This window comes from Arachis ipaensis, chromosome B4, assembly GCF_059453495.1.
Source record: "Arachis ipaensis isolate K30076 ecotype BB chromosome B4, ASM5945349v1, whole genome shotgun sequence".
In the NCBI taxonomy this organism is placed as follows: domain Eukaryota; kingdom Viridiplantae; phylum Streptophyta; class Magnoliopsida; order Fabales; family Fabaceae; genus Arachis; species Arachis ipaensis.
Genome location: NC_142439.1, coordinates 106,716,001 through 106,734,201, shown reverse-complemented (window position 1 = coordinate 106,734,201; position 18,201 = coordinate 106,716,001). Strand labels below are relative to the sequence as shown.

The window sequence follows — 18,201 nt, the reverse complement described above, 5'->3', positions numbered from 1 at the left end:
TGCTCTCATCATCCTCCTGTTGAAGGAGTCTGGATCATCCTTCAGCTGAGGTAGCTTTAAGATCTCCCTGATCCTGTCAGGGTGGGTATGAACAATCTTTCCTCTGACCACGGTCCGATAGTCATAGAGAGCAGTCCCAGATAGTTTATGCTTGTCAGTTTGCCACATATTAACATAGAACTCCTGGACCATGTTCCTTCCCACTTTCGTTTCAGGATTAGCTAGGACTTCCCAGCTCCTGATTCGAATTTGCTCTTGGATCTCCGGGTATTCATCTTCTTTCAGATCGAATCTAACTTCCGGGATCACTGATCTCAGACCCATTATTTTGTTATAATGGTCCGAATGTTCTTTAGATAAGAACTTCCCTTGATTCCAAAGTGGTTTTGGAACGCTCTCTTTCTTACCTCTTGGAGTGGGTTGTTTTCCTTTGGGGGCCATGATCTTAGTGATTGCGGATAAACACACCAAACTTAGAGGTTTGCTTATCCTCAAGCAAAAGAAGAGAAAGGAGAGGGATAGAAGGAGAGCTAGGGGCAATTGTTGATGGGAGAGGAGGGAGGCCGAACTCAAATTTATAAGGGGGGAGGGTGGGTTTTCGAAAAAAGTGATAAAGATATGATAGAAAGATTTATTTGGAAAAGATAAGATAGAAGATATGATAAGAGAAGATATAGTTTAAAATTGAGAGGCTATGAAAGATTTTTGAGAAAGATAGATTTAATTTTTGAAAAAGATAAAGTGGAGATTTTGAAAAAGATATTGATGAGTTGAAAAAGATAGATTTGTAAAAATTTTTGAAAAGAGTTGGATTGAATTTGCAAAGATGCCTGGTGCTTATGGATTAAAATACATTTGATATTTTTAGTGGTAGGGTTTTTAGAAATTATGGAATTTAGAAATCAGGGTTCTTGACATGTTTATGTAAGAAATCATGAATTGAAGTATGAAGATCAAGATTTAGAATGAAAAATTTTGAACAAAAAATGAGTTTTGTCTCCTCCCTGCCATCCTGGCGTTTGAACGCCCAAACACTGCCTGTTTTGGGCGTTCAGCGCCCAATTGCTGCTCTCCTGGGCGTTCAACGCCCAGCTGCTGCCATTACTGGCGTTCAACGCCCAGTGGGTGCCCATTTCTGGCGTTGAACGCCCAGATTGCTACCATTACTGGCGTTTTCTTGCCAGTGAGCTCTTTTTCTCTGTTTTGTGTGCCGAGGTCTTCTGTAAATGATTCCTCACCTTAGTGTCAGTGAACTTTATATAAACAAATAAAAATAAAAATAAAAATAAAAATAAAAGTAGGGCAAAATGCTTAGAGGATTGTTGCCCCATGGCTGGGTTGCCTCCCAGCAAGCGCTTCTTTATTGTCTTTAGCTGGACCTTGCTGAGCTTTCAATCTAGCTTCAGCCTTGAGCATTCTTGCTCAATGTTGCCTTCAAGATAATGCTTGATTCTCTGTCTATTGACAATGAACTTCTTATCAGAATCAATATCTTGAAGCTCCACATAACCATATGGTGATACACTTGTAATCACGTATGGTCCCCTCCACCGGGACTTCAGTTTCCCGGGGAATAGCCTGAGTCTAGAGTTAAACAACAGAACCTTCTGTCCTGGTTCAAAGATTCTAGATGACAACTTTCTGTCATGCCACTTTTTTTTATTTTTCTTTATAAAGCTTGGCATTTTCGAAAGCTGTGAATCTGAATTCCTCTAGCTCATTTAGCTGGAGCAATCGTTTTTCTCCTGCTAGTTTGGCATCAAAGTTTAGGAATCTGGTTGTCCAGTAGGCCTTATGTTCCAGTTCCACGGGCAGGTGACATGCCTTACCATACACGAGTTGGTATGGAGAGGTCCCTATAGGGGTCTTGAATGCTGTCCTGTAAGCCCACAGAGCATCATCCAAGCTCCGTGCCCAATCCTTTCTACGGGTATTTACTGTCCGTTCCAGGATTCTCTTTAATTCTCTATTAGAGACTTCAGCTTGCCCATTGGTTTGTGGATGATATGGAGTGGCCACTTTGTGGCGAATTCCATACCGAACCATGGCAGAGTAAAGCTGTTTATTGCAGAAGTGAGTGCCCCCATCACTGATTAGTACTCTAGGGACACCAAACCTGCTAAAGATATGTTTCTAGAGGAACTTCAGCACTGTTTTAGTATCATTGGTGGGTGTGGCAATAGCCTCAACCCATTTTGATACATAGTCAACTGCCACCAGAATATAAGTGTTTGAGTATGATGGTGGGAAAGGTCCCATGAAGTCAATTTCCCATACGTCAAACAACTCAATTTCCAAGATTCCTTGTTGAGGCATGGCGTAACCATGAGGCAGATTACCAGCTCTTTGGCAACTGTCACAGTTACGTACAAACTCTCGGGAATCTTTATAGAGTGTGGGCCAATAGAAGCCACATTGGAGGACCTTGGTGGCTGTTCACTCACCTCCGAAATGGCCTCCATATTGAGATCCATGGCAATGCCATAGGATCCTCTGTGCCTCTTCTCTAGGCACACACCTACGGATTATTCCGTCTGCACATCTCTTAAAGAGATAGGGTTCATCCCACAAGTAATACTTTGCATCAGTAATTAATTTCTTCTTTTGTATCCTGTTGTACTCCTTGGGTATGAACCTTGCAGCTTTATAGTTTGCAATATCGGCGAACCATGGTGCTTCCTGAATGGCAAATAAATGCTCATCAGGAAACGTCTCAGAGATCTCAAGAAAGGGGAGGGACGTCCCTTCCACTGGCTCTATCCGGGACAGATGATCAGCCACTTGGTTCTCTGTCCCTTTTCTGTCTCTTATTTCTATATCAAACTCTTGCAGAAGCAATACCCATCTGATGAGCCTGGGTTTTGAATCCTGCTTTGTGAGTAGATATTTAAGAGCAGCATGGTCAGTATACACAATCACTTTTGATCCTACTAAGTATGATCTGAACTTGTCAATGGCGTAAACCACTGCAAGTAATTCTTTTTCTGTGGTTGTGTAATTTTTCTGGGCATCATTTAGAACGCGACTGGCATAATAAATGACATGCAGAAGCTTGTCATATCTCTGTCCCAATACTGCACCAATGGCATGATCAATGGCATCACACATTAGCTCAAATGGTAACGTCCAGTCTGGTGCAGAAATGACTGGTGCTGTGACCAGCTTAGCTTTCAGCGTTTCAAACGCCTGCAGGCACTCTGTGTCAAACACAAATGGTGTGTCAGCAGCTAGCAGATTGCTTAGAGGTTTTGCGATTTTTGAAAAATCCTTTATAAACCTCCTATAGAATCCTGCATGCCCCAGAAAGCTTCTGATTGCCTTAACATTGGCAGGTGGTGGTAATTTTTCAATTACCTCTATTTTTGCTTGATCCACCTCTATTCCCTTGTTTGAGATTTTATGCCCAAGGACAATTCCTTCAGTCACCATGAAGTGACACTTTTCCCAGTTTAAAACTAGGTTGGTCTCTTGGCATCTTTTCAGAACAAGTTTCAGGTGATCAAGACAGGAGCTGAATGAGTCTCCATATACTGAGAAGTCATCCATGAAGACTTCCAGAAATTTTTCCACCATATCAGAGAAAATAGAGAGCATGCATCTCTGGAAGGTTGCAAGCGCATTACATAGCCCAAATGGCATCCTTCTATAAGCAAACACTCCGGATGGACATGTGAATGCTGTTTTCTCTTGATTCTGGGGATCTACTGCAATCTGGTTATAGCCTGAGTAGCCATCCAAAAAGCAGTAATAATCATGACCTGCTAGTCTTTCTAGCATCTGGTCTATGAATGGTAAAGGAAAATGATCCTTTCTGGTGGCTGTATTGAGCCTTCTATAGTCAATACACATGCGCCACCCTGTAACTGTTCTTGTAGGAACCAGTTCATTTTTTTCATTATGAATCACTGTCATGCCTCCCTTTTTTGGGACGACTTGGACAGGGCTCACCCAGGGGCTATCAGAAATAGGATAAATAATCCCAGCCTCTAGTAATTTGGTGACCTCTTTTTGCACCACTTCTTTCATGGCTGGATTTAGCCGCCTTTGTGGTTGAACCACTGGTTTGGTATTATCCTCCAATAAGATTTTGTGCATGCATCTAGCTGGGCTTATGCCCTTAAGGTCACCTATGGACCACCCAAGAGCTGTCTTGTGTGTCCTTAGCACTTGAATAAGTGCCTCCTCTTCCTGTGAATTTAAAGCAGAGCTTATGATCACTGGAAAAGTGTCACCTTCTCCCAGAAACGCATATTTCAAGGATGGTGGTAATGGCTTGAGCTCGGGTTTAGGAGGTTTTTCCTCTTCCAGAAGAAATTTCAGAGGCTCTTTCATGTCCTCTGAATCCTCTAAATCAGGCTGAACATCTTTAAAGATGTTTTCCAACTCTGATTCAAGACTCTCAGCCATGTTGATCTCTTCTACCAAAGAGTCAATAAGATCAACTTTCATGCAGTCTTTTGATGTGTCTGGATGCTGCATGGCTTTGACAGCGTTCAACTTGAATTCATCATCATTGACTCTCAGGGTTATTTCCCCCTGTTGGACGTCAATGAGGGATCGTCCAGTTGCTAGGAAGGGTCTTCCTAGAATGAGAGTAGCACTCTTGTGCTCCTCCATTTCCAGCACAACAAAGTCAGTGGGAAAGGTGAATGGCCCAACTCTGACAATCATGTCTTCAATCACGCCTGATGGGTATTTAGTGGAACCATCAGCAAGTTGGAGACATATCCGGGTTGGTTTAACTTCTTCAGTTAAGCCAAGCTTTCTGATAGTGGATGCAGGTATTAGGTTGATGCTTGCCCCAAGATCGCATAAAGCTGTCTTGGTGCAATTACCTTCTAATATGCATGGTATCAGAAAACTCCCAGGGTCTTTAAGCTTTTCAGGAAAGCTTTTCAGAATGACTGCACTGCATTCTTCAGTGAGGAGAACTCTTTCTGTTTCTCTCCAATCCTTCTTATGACTCAAGATCTCTTTCATGAACTTGGCATAAGAAGGTATTTGCTCAAGTGCTTCTGCAAATGGAATCTTTATTTCAAGAGTCTTGAGATAATCTGCAAAGCGAGCAAATTGCTTATCCTGCTCCTCTTTCCGGAGTTTTTAAGGATAAGGTATTTTGGCTTTATATTCTTCAACCTTAGTTGCTGCAGGTTTATTGCCTACAGAAGTGGTTGAAGAAGCCTTTTTAGAGGGGTTGTTATCAGCATTTGTGTGTGTCTGATCCCTCACTGGCGATTGAGTGTCAGAGTTAGAAGCTGGAGTGAAACTGGACGCCAGCTCCTTGTCTGCTCCTGGCGTCTGAACGCCAGAACTGTGCCCATTTTGGGCGTTCAGCGCCAGATCTTGCCCATTTTAGGCGTTCAACGCCAGATCCTTGCCCATTTCTGGCGTTGAACGCCAGTCTTGCCTTGTTTCTGGCGTTGAACGCCAGTCCTGAGCATGGTCTGGGCGTTCAGCGCCAGCCTTCCACCAATTTTCTGGCGTTTTAGTTCCAGAATTACTTTTCCCTGGGCTCTTACTGTCCTCAGGTGAATTTTGGGTGGTTTGCTCATTTCTTAGCTTTTTGCTGCCTTGAGGTGGGGTATTTAATGTTTTCCCACTTCTTAGTTGAACTACTTGGCATTCTTCTGCTATTTGCCTTGACAGCTCCTGCTTTGTTTGCTTAAACTGTTCGTCCATATGTATATTAGCCATCCTTGTCTCTTGTAACCTTTCTTTGAATTCGGCTAACTGCTTTGTTAGAAAGTCCAATTGCTGATTGAATTCAGCAGCTTGGTTTACAGGACTGAGTTCAGCAGTTGCTGTCTTAACCTCTTCTTTCATGGAAGAGTCATTGGTTAGGTACAGATGCTGATTCCTGGCAACTGTATCAATGAGCTCTTGAGCCTCTTCAATTGTCTTTCTCATGTGGATAGATCCACCAGCTGAGTAATCAAGAGACATCTGAGCTCCTTCTGTAAGCCCATAATAGAAGATGTCTAACTGAACCCACTCTGAAAACATTTCAGAGGGGCATTTTCGTAGCATCTCTCTGTATCTTTCCCAGGCATCATAAAGAGATTCATTATCTCCTTGTTTAAAGCCTTGGATGTCCAGCCTTAGCTGTGTCATCCATTTTGGGGGAAAGTGCTGATTCAGGAATTTTTCTGTTAGCTGTTTCCATGTCTTTATGCTGGCCTTAGGTTGGTTATTCAACTACCTCTTAGCTTGATCTTTTATAGCAAATGGAAACAGTAATAGTCTGTAGACATCCTGATCTATTTCTTTATCATGTACTGTGTCAGCAATCTGTAGAAACTGTGCCAGAAACTCTGTAGGTTCTTCCTGTGGAAGACCGAATACTGGCAATTTTGCTGCACCATGATAATGAGCTGAGGATTCAACTCAAAGCTACTGACTCCAATGGAGGGTATGCAGATACTACTCCCATATGAAGCAGTAGAGGGGTTAGAATATGACCCCAGAGTCCTCCTGGACTGTTCATTTCCACTTAGGTCCATGATGGAGAAAGGGAGATGATGTAAAATAGAAAAAATATTTTTATTTATTTATTTATATATTTATTTCGAAAATGAAATAAATTAAAATAAATAAAAATTGAGTGAAGATTTTCGAAAAACTGAGGAGAGAGAAAGTGGTTAGGAAGTTTTGAAAAGGATATAATGATTTTGAAAAAAAAAGTTTTAAATTTTGAAATAAAAATCTGAATTTTTAGAAATATATTTTGAAAAATTATTTTTAAAATAGAGAGAAAAGATATTTTTGATTTTTAAGAGGAAAGAGAAAAACAATAAGATAGCACAAGATTTAAAATTTTTAGATCTAATGCTCCTTATTTTCGAAAATTTTGGAGGGAAAACACCAAGGAACACCAAACTTAAAAATTTTAAGATCAAGACACGAGAAAAACTCAAGAACACTTTGAAGACTCACAAGAACACAAGAACATGAAGGACGAACACCAAACTTAAAATTTTTTAGAAAACCAAAATAAATTTTCGAAAATTTTAAGAAAAATTAACAAGAAAACACCAAACTTAAAGTTTGGCACAGAATTTAGTAGAAAAATTATTTTTTTGAAAAAGATTTTAAAAAGAAAATAAGGATTCTAAAATTTTAACACGACAATAATAAGAGACTCTAAACAAAAAAAAGAGAAATTTTTCCTAATCTAAGCAACAAAATAAACCGTTAGTTGTCCAAACACGAACAATCCCCGGCAACGGCGCCAAAAACTTGGTGCACAAATTTTGAATCACACTTTTCACAACTCGTACCACTGACCAGCAAGTGCACTGGGTCGTCCAAGTAATACCTCACGTGAGTAAGGGTCGAATCCCACGGAGATTGTTGGTTTGAAGCAATCTATGGTTATCTTGTAAATCTTAGTCAGGAAGTCAATTATGTTTATCAGTTGAATTGCAAATAAACAAGAGAGCATGGATTAAAGGTTACTTGTTATGCAGTAATGGAGAATATGTTAGAGTTTTGGAGATGCTTTGTCTTCTGAATCTCTGCTTTCCTCTGTCTTCTTGTTCACGCACGCACGTCCTCCTATGGCAAGCTGTGTGTTGGTGGATCACCGTTGTCAATGGCTACCTTCCATCCTTCCAGTGAAAACTACGCTCACGCGCTCTGTCACAGCACGGCTAATCACCGGTTGGTTCTCGATCCGGTTGGAATAGAATCCCTTGATTCCTTTGCATTTGTCACTAACGCCCAGCCTTCAGGAGTTTGAAGCTCGTCACAGTCATTCAATCCTTGAATCCTACTCGGAATACCACAGACAAGGTTTAGACTTTCCAGATTCTCATGAATGCCGCCATCAATTCTAGCTTATACCACGAAGATTCTGATTAAGAGATCTAAGAGACACTCATTCAATCTGATATAGAATGGAGGTGGTTGTCAGGCACACGTTCATGGGTTGAGAATGGTGATGAGTGTCACGGATCATCACCTTCATCACAGTTAAGCGCGAATGAACATCTTAGATAGGAACAAGCGTGTTTGAATAGAAAACAGAAATACTTGCATTAATTCATCGAGACACAGCAGAGCTCCTCACCCCCAACAATGGAGTTTAGAGACTCATGCCGTCAAAGAGTACAAAGTTCAGATCTAAAATGTCATGAGATCTAAAATAAGTCTCTAAAAGTTGTTTAAATACTAAACTAGTAGCCTAGGTTTATAAAAAATGAGTAAACTATGATGGATGATGTAGAGATCCACTTCTGGGGCCCACTTGGTGTGTGCTGGGGCTGAGATTTAAGCAATTCACGTGCAGAGGCCATTTGTGGAGTTGAACGCCAGTTTTTGTGCCAGTTTGGGCGTTCAACTCCAGCTTTTGATCCTTTTCTGGCGCTGGACGCCAGAATTGGGCAGAGAACTGGCGTTGAACGCCAGTTTACGTCGTCTATCCTTGTGCAAAGTATGGACTATTATATATTTCTGGAAATCCCTGGATGTCTACTTTCCAAGGCAATTGGAAGCATGCCATTTCGAGTTCTGTAGCTCCAGAAAATCCACTTTGAGTGCAGGGAGGTCAGAATCCAACAGCATCAGCAGTCCTTTTTCAGCCTGAATCAGATTTTTGCTCAGCTCCTTCAATTTCAGCCAGAAAAATACCTGAAATTACAAAAAAACACACAACTCATAGTAAAGTCCAGAAATATGAATTTTTCCTAAAAACTAATGAAAATAGACTAAAAACTAACTAGAACATACTCAAAACTATATGAAATTAACCCCAAAAAGCGTATAAAATATCCGCTCATCACCAGGCCTCCAACAAGAATATAGAGGCATAGTTGAGCCTGGTTAAACAGCAATGGACTGAACAAATAAGAAAAGAGTGCCAAGCCATCCAATTAAGGAGTGGAAGGACCCTGAGCACCCAACCTCAGAACAGTAGGGGGCAGGGGGAAGAGAAAGTGGCTGAAGATAAACAAGTTGCAGCCCAGGGTATCATCAGGGGCGTTGAACGCCCAGAGAAGGGTGGAGGTGGCGTCCAACGCCCAGAAGAAGGTAATTCTAGCGTTCAACGCCAAGAAAGTATCATCAGGGGCGTTGAACGCCCAGACAAGGGAGACCAGACACGTGTGAGCTCTGGGGATACCTCCCCTAAGCAAGTGAGTAAGCCTTCTTTAGGCACTATGGACACTCACTATACACCACCCAAAACTCATGAGTACAAGACCAAGATGCCATACCCTCAGAAGCTCTGTCAGGCAGAAAAAGATAAGCAGTTTGCCCGGTTTGTAGACTTCCTTAAGACGCTGGAGCTCAAGATTTCATTTGCAGAGGCCCTCGAAAAATACCTTCCTATGACAAGTTTATGAAGGATATATTAAGTCACAAGAAGGATTGGAGGGAGATTGAGACAGTTTTTCTCACTGAAGAATGCAGTGCAGTCATTCAGAGAAATCTACCAGAGAAACTGCAGGACCCTGGGAGTTTTATGATACCTTGCACCCTCGGGGACGCCTGCACAAGGACAACTCCATGTGATCTTGGAGCAAGCATTAACCTAATGGCTTAATCATTAGTAAAGAAACTCGGTTTAATCTAAGAAGTCAAGCCCACCCGCATATGCGTTCAGCTGGCTGACGGCTCCGTCAAGATTCCATCAGGAGTGGTTGAAGACATGATTGTAAGGTTTGGACCCTTTGCATTTTCCACAAACTTTGTGGTACTAGAGATGGAAGAACATAACAATGCCTCTCTTATTTTAGGGAGACCCTTTCTGGCTACAGGAAGGACCCTCATTGATGTACAAAAAGGGGAAGTAACCTTGAGAGTTGATGAGGATGAATTCATACTGAATGCTATCAAGGCCATGCAACACCTTGAGACCCCAGAGGAATGCATGAGGATTGATGTCATTGATTCCTTGGTGGAGGAGGTACAGGCAATTGAGGGACTCAAGGAGGAGCTAGAGGACATCCTTAAAGATGCCAAGCCTGACAAGGGGGCACCAGAAGAGCAGGAGGAGACGTTAAAAGCTCCTAAAGTGGAGGATGAACCTCCCAAACTCGAGCTCAAGCCTCTACCATCATCCTTGAAATACATGTTTCTAGGAGATGATGACACTTACCCTGTTATCATAAGCTCTGTCCTGGAGGCACAGGAGGAAAAAGCACTGATTCAGGTGCCGAAGACACACAAAACAGCTCTTGGATGGACCATAAGTGACTTGAAAGGAATCAGTCCAACTCGGTGTATGCACAAGATCAGGCTTGAAGAAGATGCTAAACCAGTAGTGCAACTACAAAGGCGACTGAATCCAGCAATGAAGGAAGTAGTTCAAAAAGAAGTCACAAAACAGTGGGAGGCTGGGATCATCTATTTAGGGGGGATGAAACCAGTAGCACAAAATAAGCCTTGTACAAGTTGTACCCAAGAAAGGAGGGATGATAGTAATCCATAATGAGAAGAATGAACTGATTCCTACGAGAACAGTTACAGGCAGGGGCGGAGCTAGGCTAACTATTTAGGGGGGGCAGTGTTATATTTTATATTACTATTTCTATTGATAAAATTAAAAAAAATAAATATATAATCTCAATCAAAATAAGACAATAATATATAAAAATTACTACTTACAGTTTTGTATCATGAAAAGGCTATTCGACGTTTTTTTCTATTTTCAAAATCATCTATAATTGAATTTGTGTCAAAAATAGCTGCTAATTCTTTTTCTATATAGATAACCAAATTATCTGCAAGAAATTCATCAGCCATCTTACTTCGGAGTCTTGTCTTAACAATTTTCATTGCTGAAAAAGCTCTTTCTGTTGTTGCTGTAGACACTGGTAGAGTCAAAACAAGACGTATTAATCTATCAACTATGTGATAAGTTCTTGATTTTCCCGTTTCTTGCAACTTGTTGCACAATTCAGAAAGTGTACCAATGCCTTTCAAATGATTTGGTATATCATGCTGATAATGTTGCAACTGAGATTTCAAAATATTTAGCTCATTAGAAGGAAAGTCAAGGGGATAAAACTTCTCTGCTAACTTGCTGATTTCTTCAATATTGAATGATTTGAAATTGTCCTTAGGATCCAAAGCACAACTCAAAGTCAAAAGCTCTATTGTTTGCTCATTAAATCTACTATTCAACTCTTGTATTTGAGAGTCAATTGTTGCCAAGAATACATCTATTCGATAATGATGCTCAACTGTCACACTTGGTTGACGAGATCGACCTCTTCCAAAAACATATTGTGCACTCATATTAGGGACTTCAATTTCATGTTTTTCACAAAAATCTTTAACATTTGCAAGAAAATTGCACCATCCACCATCTCTTAATTTTTGAAGAAGTAACTTTGATGTAGAAACAATATGCATTGCATTAAGAATATCTTGAGATTGTTGTTGCAGTGCTTGGCAAAGAACATTAGTGATTCCCATAATCTCTTTCATCAAGTGCAAAGTGAAAACAAATTCAAATGACAATAATATTTTACTAACACCATAAGCCTCACCTCTTTGTGCATAAGTTGTCCTGTCTTCAATGATATTATTGAGAACAATATTGGTAGCAGTAAACATTTTTACCAAACTGCAAATAGAATTAAAGTGAGAGCTCCATCGAGTATCCACAACTCTTTGTAAAGTGCTTATTTGATTCACACCTTTGCCTGTTTCTAATTCATTTTGAGCAACCAAGTTTGCATTTTCAATTGCTTGAGCTTCTTGTAATTGATCATGTCTTTTTGAAGAAGCACTAACAATAGTGACAATAGAGTTTAATTGAGTAAAAAATTCATGAATTTGAAGTACCTCTCTTGAAGCTGCCACCAATGCTAATTGTAACCTATGAGCAAAACAATGCACATAGTATGCTTGTGGAGAATCTTTAAGAAACAAAGCTTGCAAACCATTCCACTCACCCCGCATGTTGCTAGCACCATCATACCCTTGACCCCTAATATTTTCAACTTGGAGATTATAATGAGAAAGGACAGAAATCAATTCTTTCTTTAAAGTTGTTGCACAAGTATCAGTGACATGCACAAGATCAAAAAATCTCTCTTTAACAAAACCATCTAGAGTAACAAATCTCAAAACAATGGCCATTTGCTCCTTTTTAGATTCATCTCTAGCTTCATCAACAATAATACAAAATTTGGCATCTCCAATCTCTTCTCTAATTGAATTTCTCACCTTAGTAGCAAGAATATGTAGAATTTCTTTTTGGACATCATTTGAAGTATACTTAGCATTTTTTGGAGCATTTTCCAAAACATTCTGTTTCACTCTTTCATTGTAAGATCCCAAAAATTTTAACATTTCCAAAAAGTTACCTCTGTTGCTTGAACTTTGGCTTTCATCATGTCCTCTGTATGCACAACCTTGAAATGTCAACCATCTAATGCAATCTATAGATGCTCCTAGTCGAATTCGATTCTTTTCAATCTCTTCTGATGTTTGCTTATGAAGAAGTCTGTCAATATGTTGTGATTGTTTCATCAAATCATCACATGATTTCAGCGCCTTATGATGGAATGAGTTAGGACCTTTGCCAATGTGATTCAAAAGAGCACATTCTTTTCCACTATTTACTTTCTTCCAATTCCTGAAACCATTCTCAATAAAAGCATTTGAACCCGTATTGATTGAAGGTTCCTTAGCAAAAAGAAAGCACGGAAAACAATATATAGCATCATCTTCTATAGAATATTCTAACCAAGATGGGAACAATTTAAACCATGAAGCTTGAAAGCGACGATGACTTTTATCACCAGAAAATGGATAATTATCAAGAATTGGCTGATTTGGCCCAACTTTAATATAAGCCCGACGGATTTCATCTCTTTTATTTGGAGGAAACTTCCAAATCATTGGTCGCATTCCAGGATCTCTTTCCAAACGAAAAACATCTAGTTGATTTGGAAGAAGTCGTGGACGCTTTGAGCTATTCAATGAAGAACTTGAAGTAATGAAATTTGATGACCCCTCAAGTATTGGAGTAGTAATAGTAGAAGCATCTTCATTCTCTTGATCTTTTCTTTTAAAAAATGTATCAATGGTTTTGAACTTACTCATAATTCAAATGGCCAAATAAGTTCCTATAATTTAAAATATATTTAGCAAAAAGTATAAATTACAGTCTAAATCTTTATAAAATATAAAAATTATATTTCAATTTAAAATAAAATATTAAAATTCAGAACAATAATACTAACATCCTAGTATAAATAATATAAAATTGTAATTAAATAGTTAACTAATAAAAAAAACTAAATATACAAACTAACATATAATAACATAAACTTAATTAACAAATAATAATAAATTAACTAATTAAGTAAATAACTAAATATATAAAAAAGAATAAAAATAGAACCTTTTTTGAGAAAGAGGAGTGAAAAATCACTTGTTAAACTACTCTCTTTTTTTTAATCTGCAAAAAACAAAAAAAAATAAGAGTTAAAAAGGTAAAATTGTAAAAGATAAGAAGATTAAAGAGATAAAGAAGAAAAAGAAGAATAGGAAAAGTTGTTACCTAAATTTTTTGAAAGCCAAGGTGGGAAGAGAGGGAGAGGAAGAGACCGATTGTATGTTGAAAAATAAAAAAAGGGGATTGGGGAACTGATTAGTGATTATACGTTGGGAAATAAAAAAGAGATAAGGATTGGGAAATAGAAAAAGGGATAGGGAATGGGCTATTGGGCTGGGTTTTGTAGAAATTAAAAGTGAGAGGGGGAGGGGGGTTAGAAAAGATAGAACAAAAAGAGAGGGGGGCTGAGAAATAAAAAAAGGGGGATCAGACTTTTTTTTTTGAATAAAAGCTAAAATTTTGCGGGGGGCCATTGCCCCCCTTTGTTTATACCTACCTGCGCCCCTGGTTACAGGATGGTGTATGTGTATTGATTATAGGAGCCTCAACAACGCCACCAGAAAGGATCATTTTCCCTTACCATTCATAGACCAGATGCTAGAGAGACTAGCTAAACACGCATTCTATTGCTTTCTGGATGGCTATTTAGGCTACAATCAGATTGTAGTAGATCCTCAGGATCAGGAGAAGATAGCATTCACATGCCCATACGAAGTGTTTGCTTACAGAAGAATGCCATTCGGCCTCTGTAATGCACCTACAACCTTTCAAAGGTGTATGCTCTCCATTTTCTCATACATGGTTGAGAAATTCCTTGAAATATTCATGGATGATTTCTCTATCTTTGGTGATTCATTTGAATCCTGCTTTAACCTTCTCGCCTTAGTCTTGAAACGATGCCAAGACACAAACCTGGTTTTAAACTGGGAAAAATGTCATTTCATGGTTACTGAAGGAATTGTTCTTGGACATTGGATTTCAAACAAGGGAATAGAGGTTGATCAAGCTAAGGTTGAATTAATTGAACGATTACCACCACCTACTAATGTTAAGGCAATCAGAAGTTTCTTGGGACATGCAGGATTCTACAGGAGATTTATAAAATATTTCTCCAAAATTGCAAAGTCCCTGTACAATCTCTTAGCCACAGACACTCCGTTTGTTTTTGACAAGGATTGCCTGCTTGCTTTTGAAACTCTGAAGGCAAAGCTTATCTCTACACCTGTCATTTCTGCACCCAACTAGGACTTGCCATTCGAACTAATGTGCGATGCCAGTGACCATGTCATTGGTGGAGTTCTGGGACAGAGACATGATAGCTCTTGCACGTCATTTATTATGCCAGTCATGTTTTAAATGACGTACAAAGGAACTACACCACCACAGAGAAGGAATTACTTGCAGTGGTCTATGCCATTGACAAGTTCAGATCCTATTTAATAGGCTCTAAAGTCATTATCTACACTGATCATGCTACTCTCAAGTACCTTCTATCTAAGCAGGATTTTAAACCAAGATTGATAAAGTGGGTATTTCTCCTGCAAGAATTTGACATAGAGATTAGAGACAGAAAAGGATCAGAAAATCAAGTAGCTGACCATTTATCCTGGATTGAACCTGCAGCAGGGATGCCCCCTCCCACTACTGAGGTATCCAAGACCTTCCCTGATGAGCAACTTTTTGCAATACACAAAGCACCTTGGTTTGCTGATATTGCAAATTACAAAGCTATAAGGTTCATCTTCAAGGAATATAGTAAACAGCAAGTTCGAAAACTCATACATGATGCTAAGCACTACTTGTGGGACGAACTATATCTTTTCAAAAGATGCTCAGATGGTATCATCCGCCATTGTGTGTCAGAGGAAGAAATGCAGTAAATTCTCTAGTACTATCATGGATCAGAGTATGGAGGTCATTTTGGAGGTGAGCGAACAGCCACCAAGGTTCTTCAGAGCGGCTTCTACTGGCCAACGCTCTTCAAGGACTCCAGGAGTTTGTCCGCAACTGTGACAGTTATCAACGTGCTGGAAATCTCCCTCATAATCACGAGATACCACAATAAGGGATCTTAGAAACTGAGCTGTTTGATGTATGGGGCATAGACTTCATGGGCCCTTTTCCACCCTCATACTCGAACACTTACATCCTTGTGGCAGTAGACTATGTGTCTAAATAGGTGGAAGCAATCGCATCACCCACTAATGATACCTGAGTAGTGATGAAGTTCCTCCAAAAATCATTTTCAGCAGATTCGGTGTCCCAAGGACACTGATCAGTGATGGAGGCAGTCACTTCTGCAACAGACAGCTTGACTCCATTCTGCACCGTTATGGCGTTCACCACAGGGTGGCGACTCCCTACCATTCACAGACAAATGGACAAGCTGAAGTCTCCAACAGGGAACTTAAGAGAATCTTGGAGAGAACAATGAGCACCTCTAGAAAAGATTGGGCAAGGAAGTTTGATGATGTCCTCTGGGCGTATAGAACAGCTTTCAAGACCCCTATTGGGATGTCCCCTTACCAACTGGTCTATGGCAAGGCATGCAATTTACCAGTAGAACTGGAACACAGGGCCTACTGGGCGACCAGACTCCTCAACATAGATGCCAAGGTAGCAGAAAAAAAGAGGTTGCTCCAGTTGAATGAGTTGGATGAGTTCTGACATGCTACATTTGAGAATGCTAAAATTTACAAGGAGAGGGCCAAGAAATGGCACGATAGGAAGATATCTTCTAGAGTCTTCGAGCCTGGCCAGAAGGTCTTGCTCTTCAATTCCAAACTCAAGCTCTTTCCTGGGAAGCTCAAGTCGAGATGGACGGGACCTTTTGTGGTTACTGATGTGTCACCTTATGGTCGTATAGAATTTCAAAGCAAACATTCTGATGAAAGATTCATAGTCAATGGCCAAAGAGTGAAACACTACCTTGGGGATGATGAGATTGAGCAAGAGGGCTCCACGCTGCTGCTAACATGACAACAGTGATGTCAAGCTAATGACGGTAAAGAAGCGCTTATTGGGAGGCAACCCAACCATGAGTAGAGTATTATTGTTTTTCTTTCCTTTGTTTATTTCTATTTGATTTCATTTTAAGTTGATTTCCATAGTTTTTCCCTTGCTTTTTAACGTTTGTGATCATGTGTAGCACTTAGAACAGAGACAGAGACGCTTGAGATGGAAAATAGATCACCCTGGGGAGAGTCCCTTGCTGGCGTTGAATGCCAGACAAGGAGGAAGCTGGGCGCTCAACGCCCATTAAGGGTACATAACTGGCGTTGAACACCAGAACAGGGAAGAGCTGGGCGCCCAACGCCCAAGCAGGAGCAGCCAGGTCCCTGCCTGGCATTTAATGCCCAGCCAGGGGAAGGGAACTTTGAGTTTCAAAGCCTCTCAGCTAGTGGGTACCACCCAAAATCCCACCCACTTCAAATTCAACCCTTTTCCCACCCACTCTTCCCTCCCATATTTTCTTTGCTTGGGGACAAGCAAAGTTTTTAAATTTGGTGTTGCAGAGCGAGCTTTAGGTGTATAGTATCATCAATGGCACCAAAGGGAGGTGAACCATTTTCACAAAAGAGCACAGCCTGAGCAACCATCAGCACTGAGGTGGTTGAGTTTCATTCCTCTTTTTTTTCTATTTTTTAGTATTCTACTCTGTTTTCTATCTTCTATTCTAGCTTTTGCATGATCACTCTTTGGATTTCGCTTTAGTAGTTTATCTTCAAAACTTTCATGGTTATAAGATATCCTGTGTATCCCTCACCAAGCTTAAAAGAAAAATTTATTTGAAAAAGAAATAGTGAGATGCATAAGTTTCAAGTTATCATGAGTTATTCCAATTATTTTGATGTGGTGACCTTACAATTATCTTCTGAATGCATGAATTAACTGTGCATATTTGATATTGAAGTTGAGTATATTGGCTCTTAAAGAACAATGAATTTAGAGAAGTATTATTGGTTCTCTGAAAAATAAAAATATTGATTCTTGAAGCAAGAAAAAGCAGCAATAAGAAAAAGAAAAATAAAAAAATGAAAAATGAAAAAAAATCAAGAGAAAAAGATCCAAGGCATTGAGCATCAATGGTTAGGAGGGTCAAAATTGGCCTAAAAAACTCAAATGAGTTGCTATCCCTAACTAAATGCTTGTGGTGTGAAGGTGTCAAGTAAAAAGCTTGAGACTAAGCAGTTAAAGTCGTGATCCAAAGCTAAAGAGTACGCTTAAGAACTCTGGGCACCACTGTCTGGGAATTTAAGCAAAGCTAAACTCGAATCCCAAGGGTTCCCCCAGTTAAGTGCCTGTAGCGTTTATGTATCCGGTGGTAATACGGGAAAACAAAACGCTTAGAGTCACGGCTAGGCTCCAAGGTGCAAAGCACAAAAAGAAGCTGTGTTCAAGAATCAAGAAAAGCTAAAGGAAGAGAATCAATACATCATCTGGATTCTAGTTCTAAGGGATGTCAATATTTCTGAGTTTCAAAGGAAAGTGAGATGCCAAAACTATTCAGAAGTAAAGAGCTAATAGCCCCATTCAATATTTGGAACTGAGCTTCATTGAAAACTCTAAGACTTATTATATCTTTCTCTTTTTTTAAGTCCTACTTTGTTTTTGGTTGCTTGAGGACAAGCAATAATTTAAGTTTGGTGTTCTGAAGTGGATATTTTATACCCTTTTTGGTATTGTTTTCTTAGCATTTTTTAGTCTATTTTATCAAGTTTTAGTAGGTTTTAGTGCAAAAATCACTTTTTGGATGCTACTTTGAGCTTTTGTGTTTTTCTTATGATTTCAGGTGATCTTTGGGTGAATTTGGCAAGTTTTGGCAAAGTCTGATTCAGAGGCAAAGAAAG

The 18,201-nt window shown here is 39.7% G+C and overlaps 1 protein-coding gene across 1 annotated transcript; it reads right to left on the bottom strand.

The window, feature by feature from the left end:
* Nucleotides 1-10,614: 10,614 nt before the first annotated feature.
* Nucleotides 10,615-13,056, bottom strand: LOC107636705 (uncharacterized). Its single transcript, XM_088484742.1, has one exon. It carries the CDS (start codon nt 13,054-13,056, stop codon nt 10,615-10,617), a length of 2,442 nt encoding a protein of 813 aa, XP_088340868.1.
* Nucleotides 13,057-18,201: the final 5,145 nt, after the last annotated feature.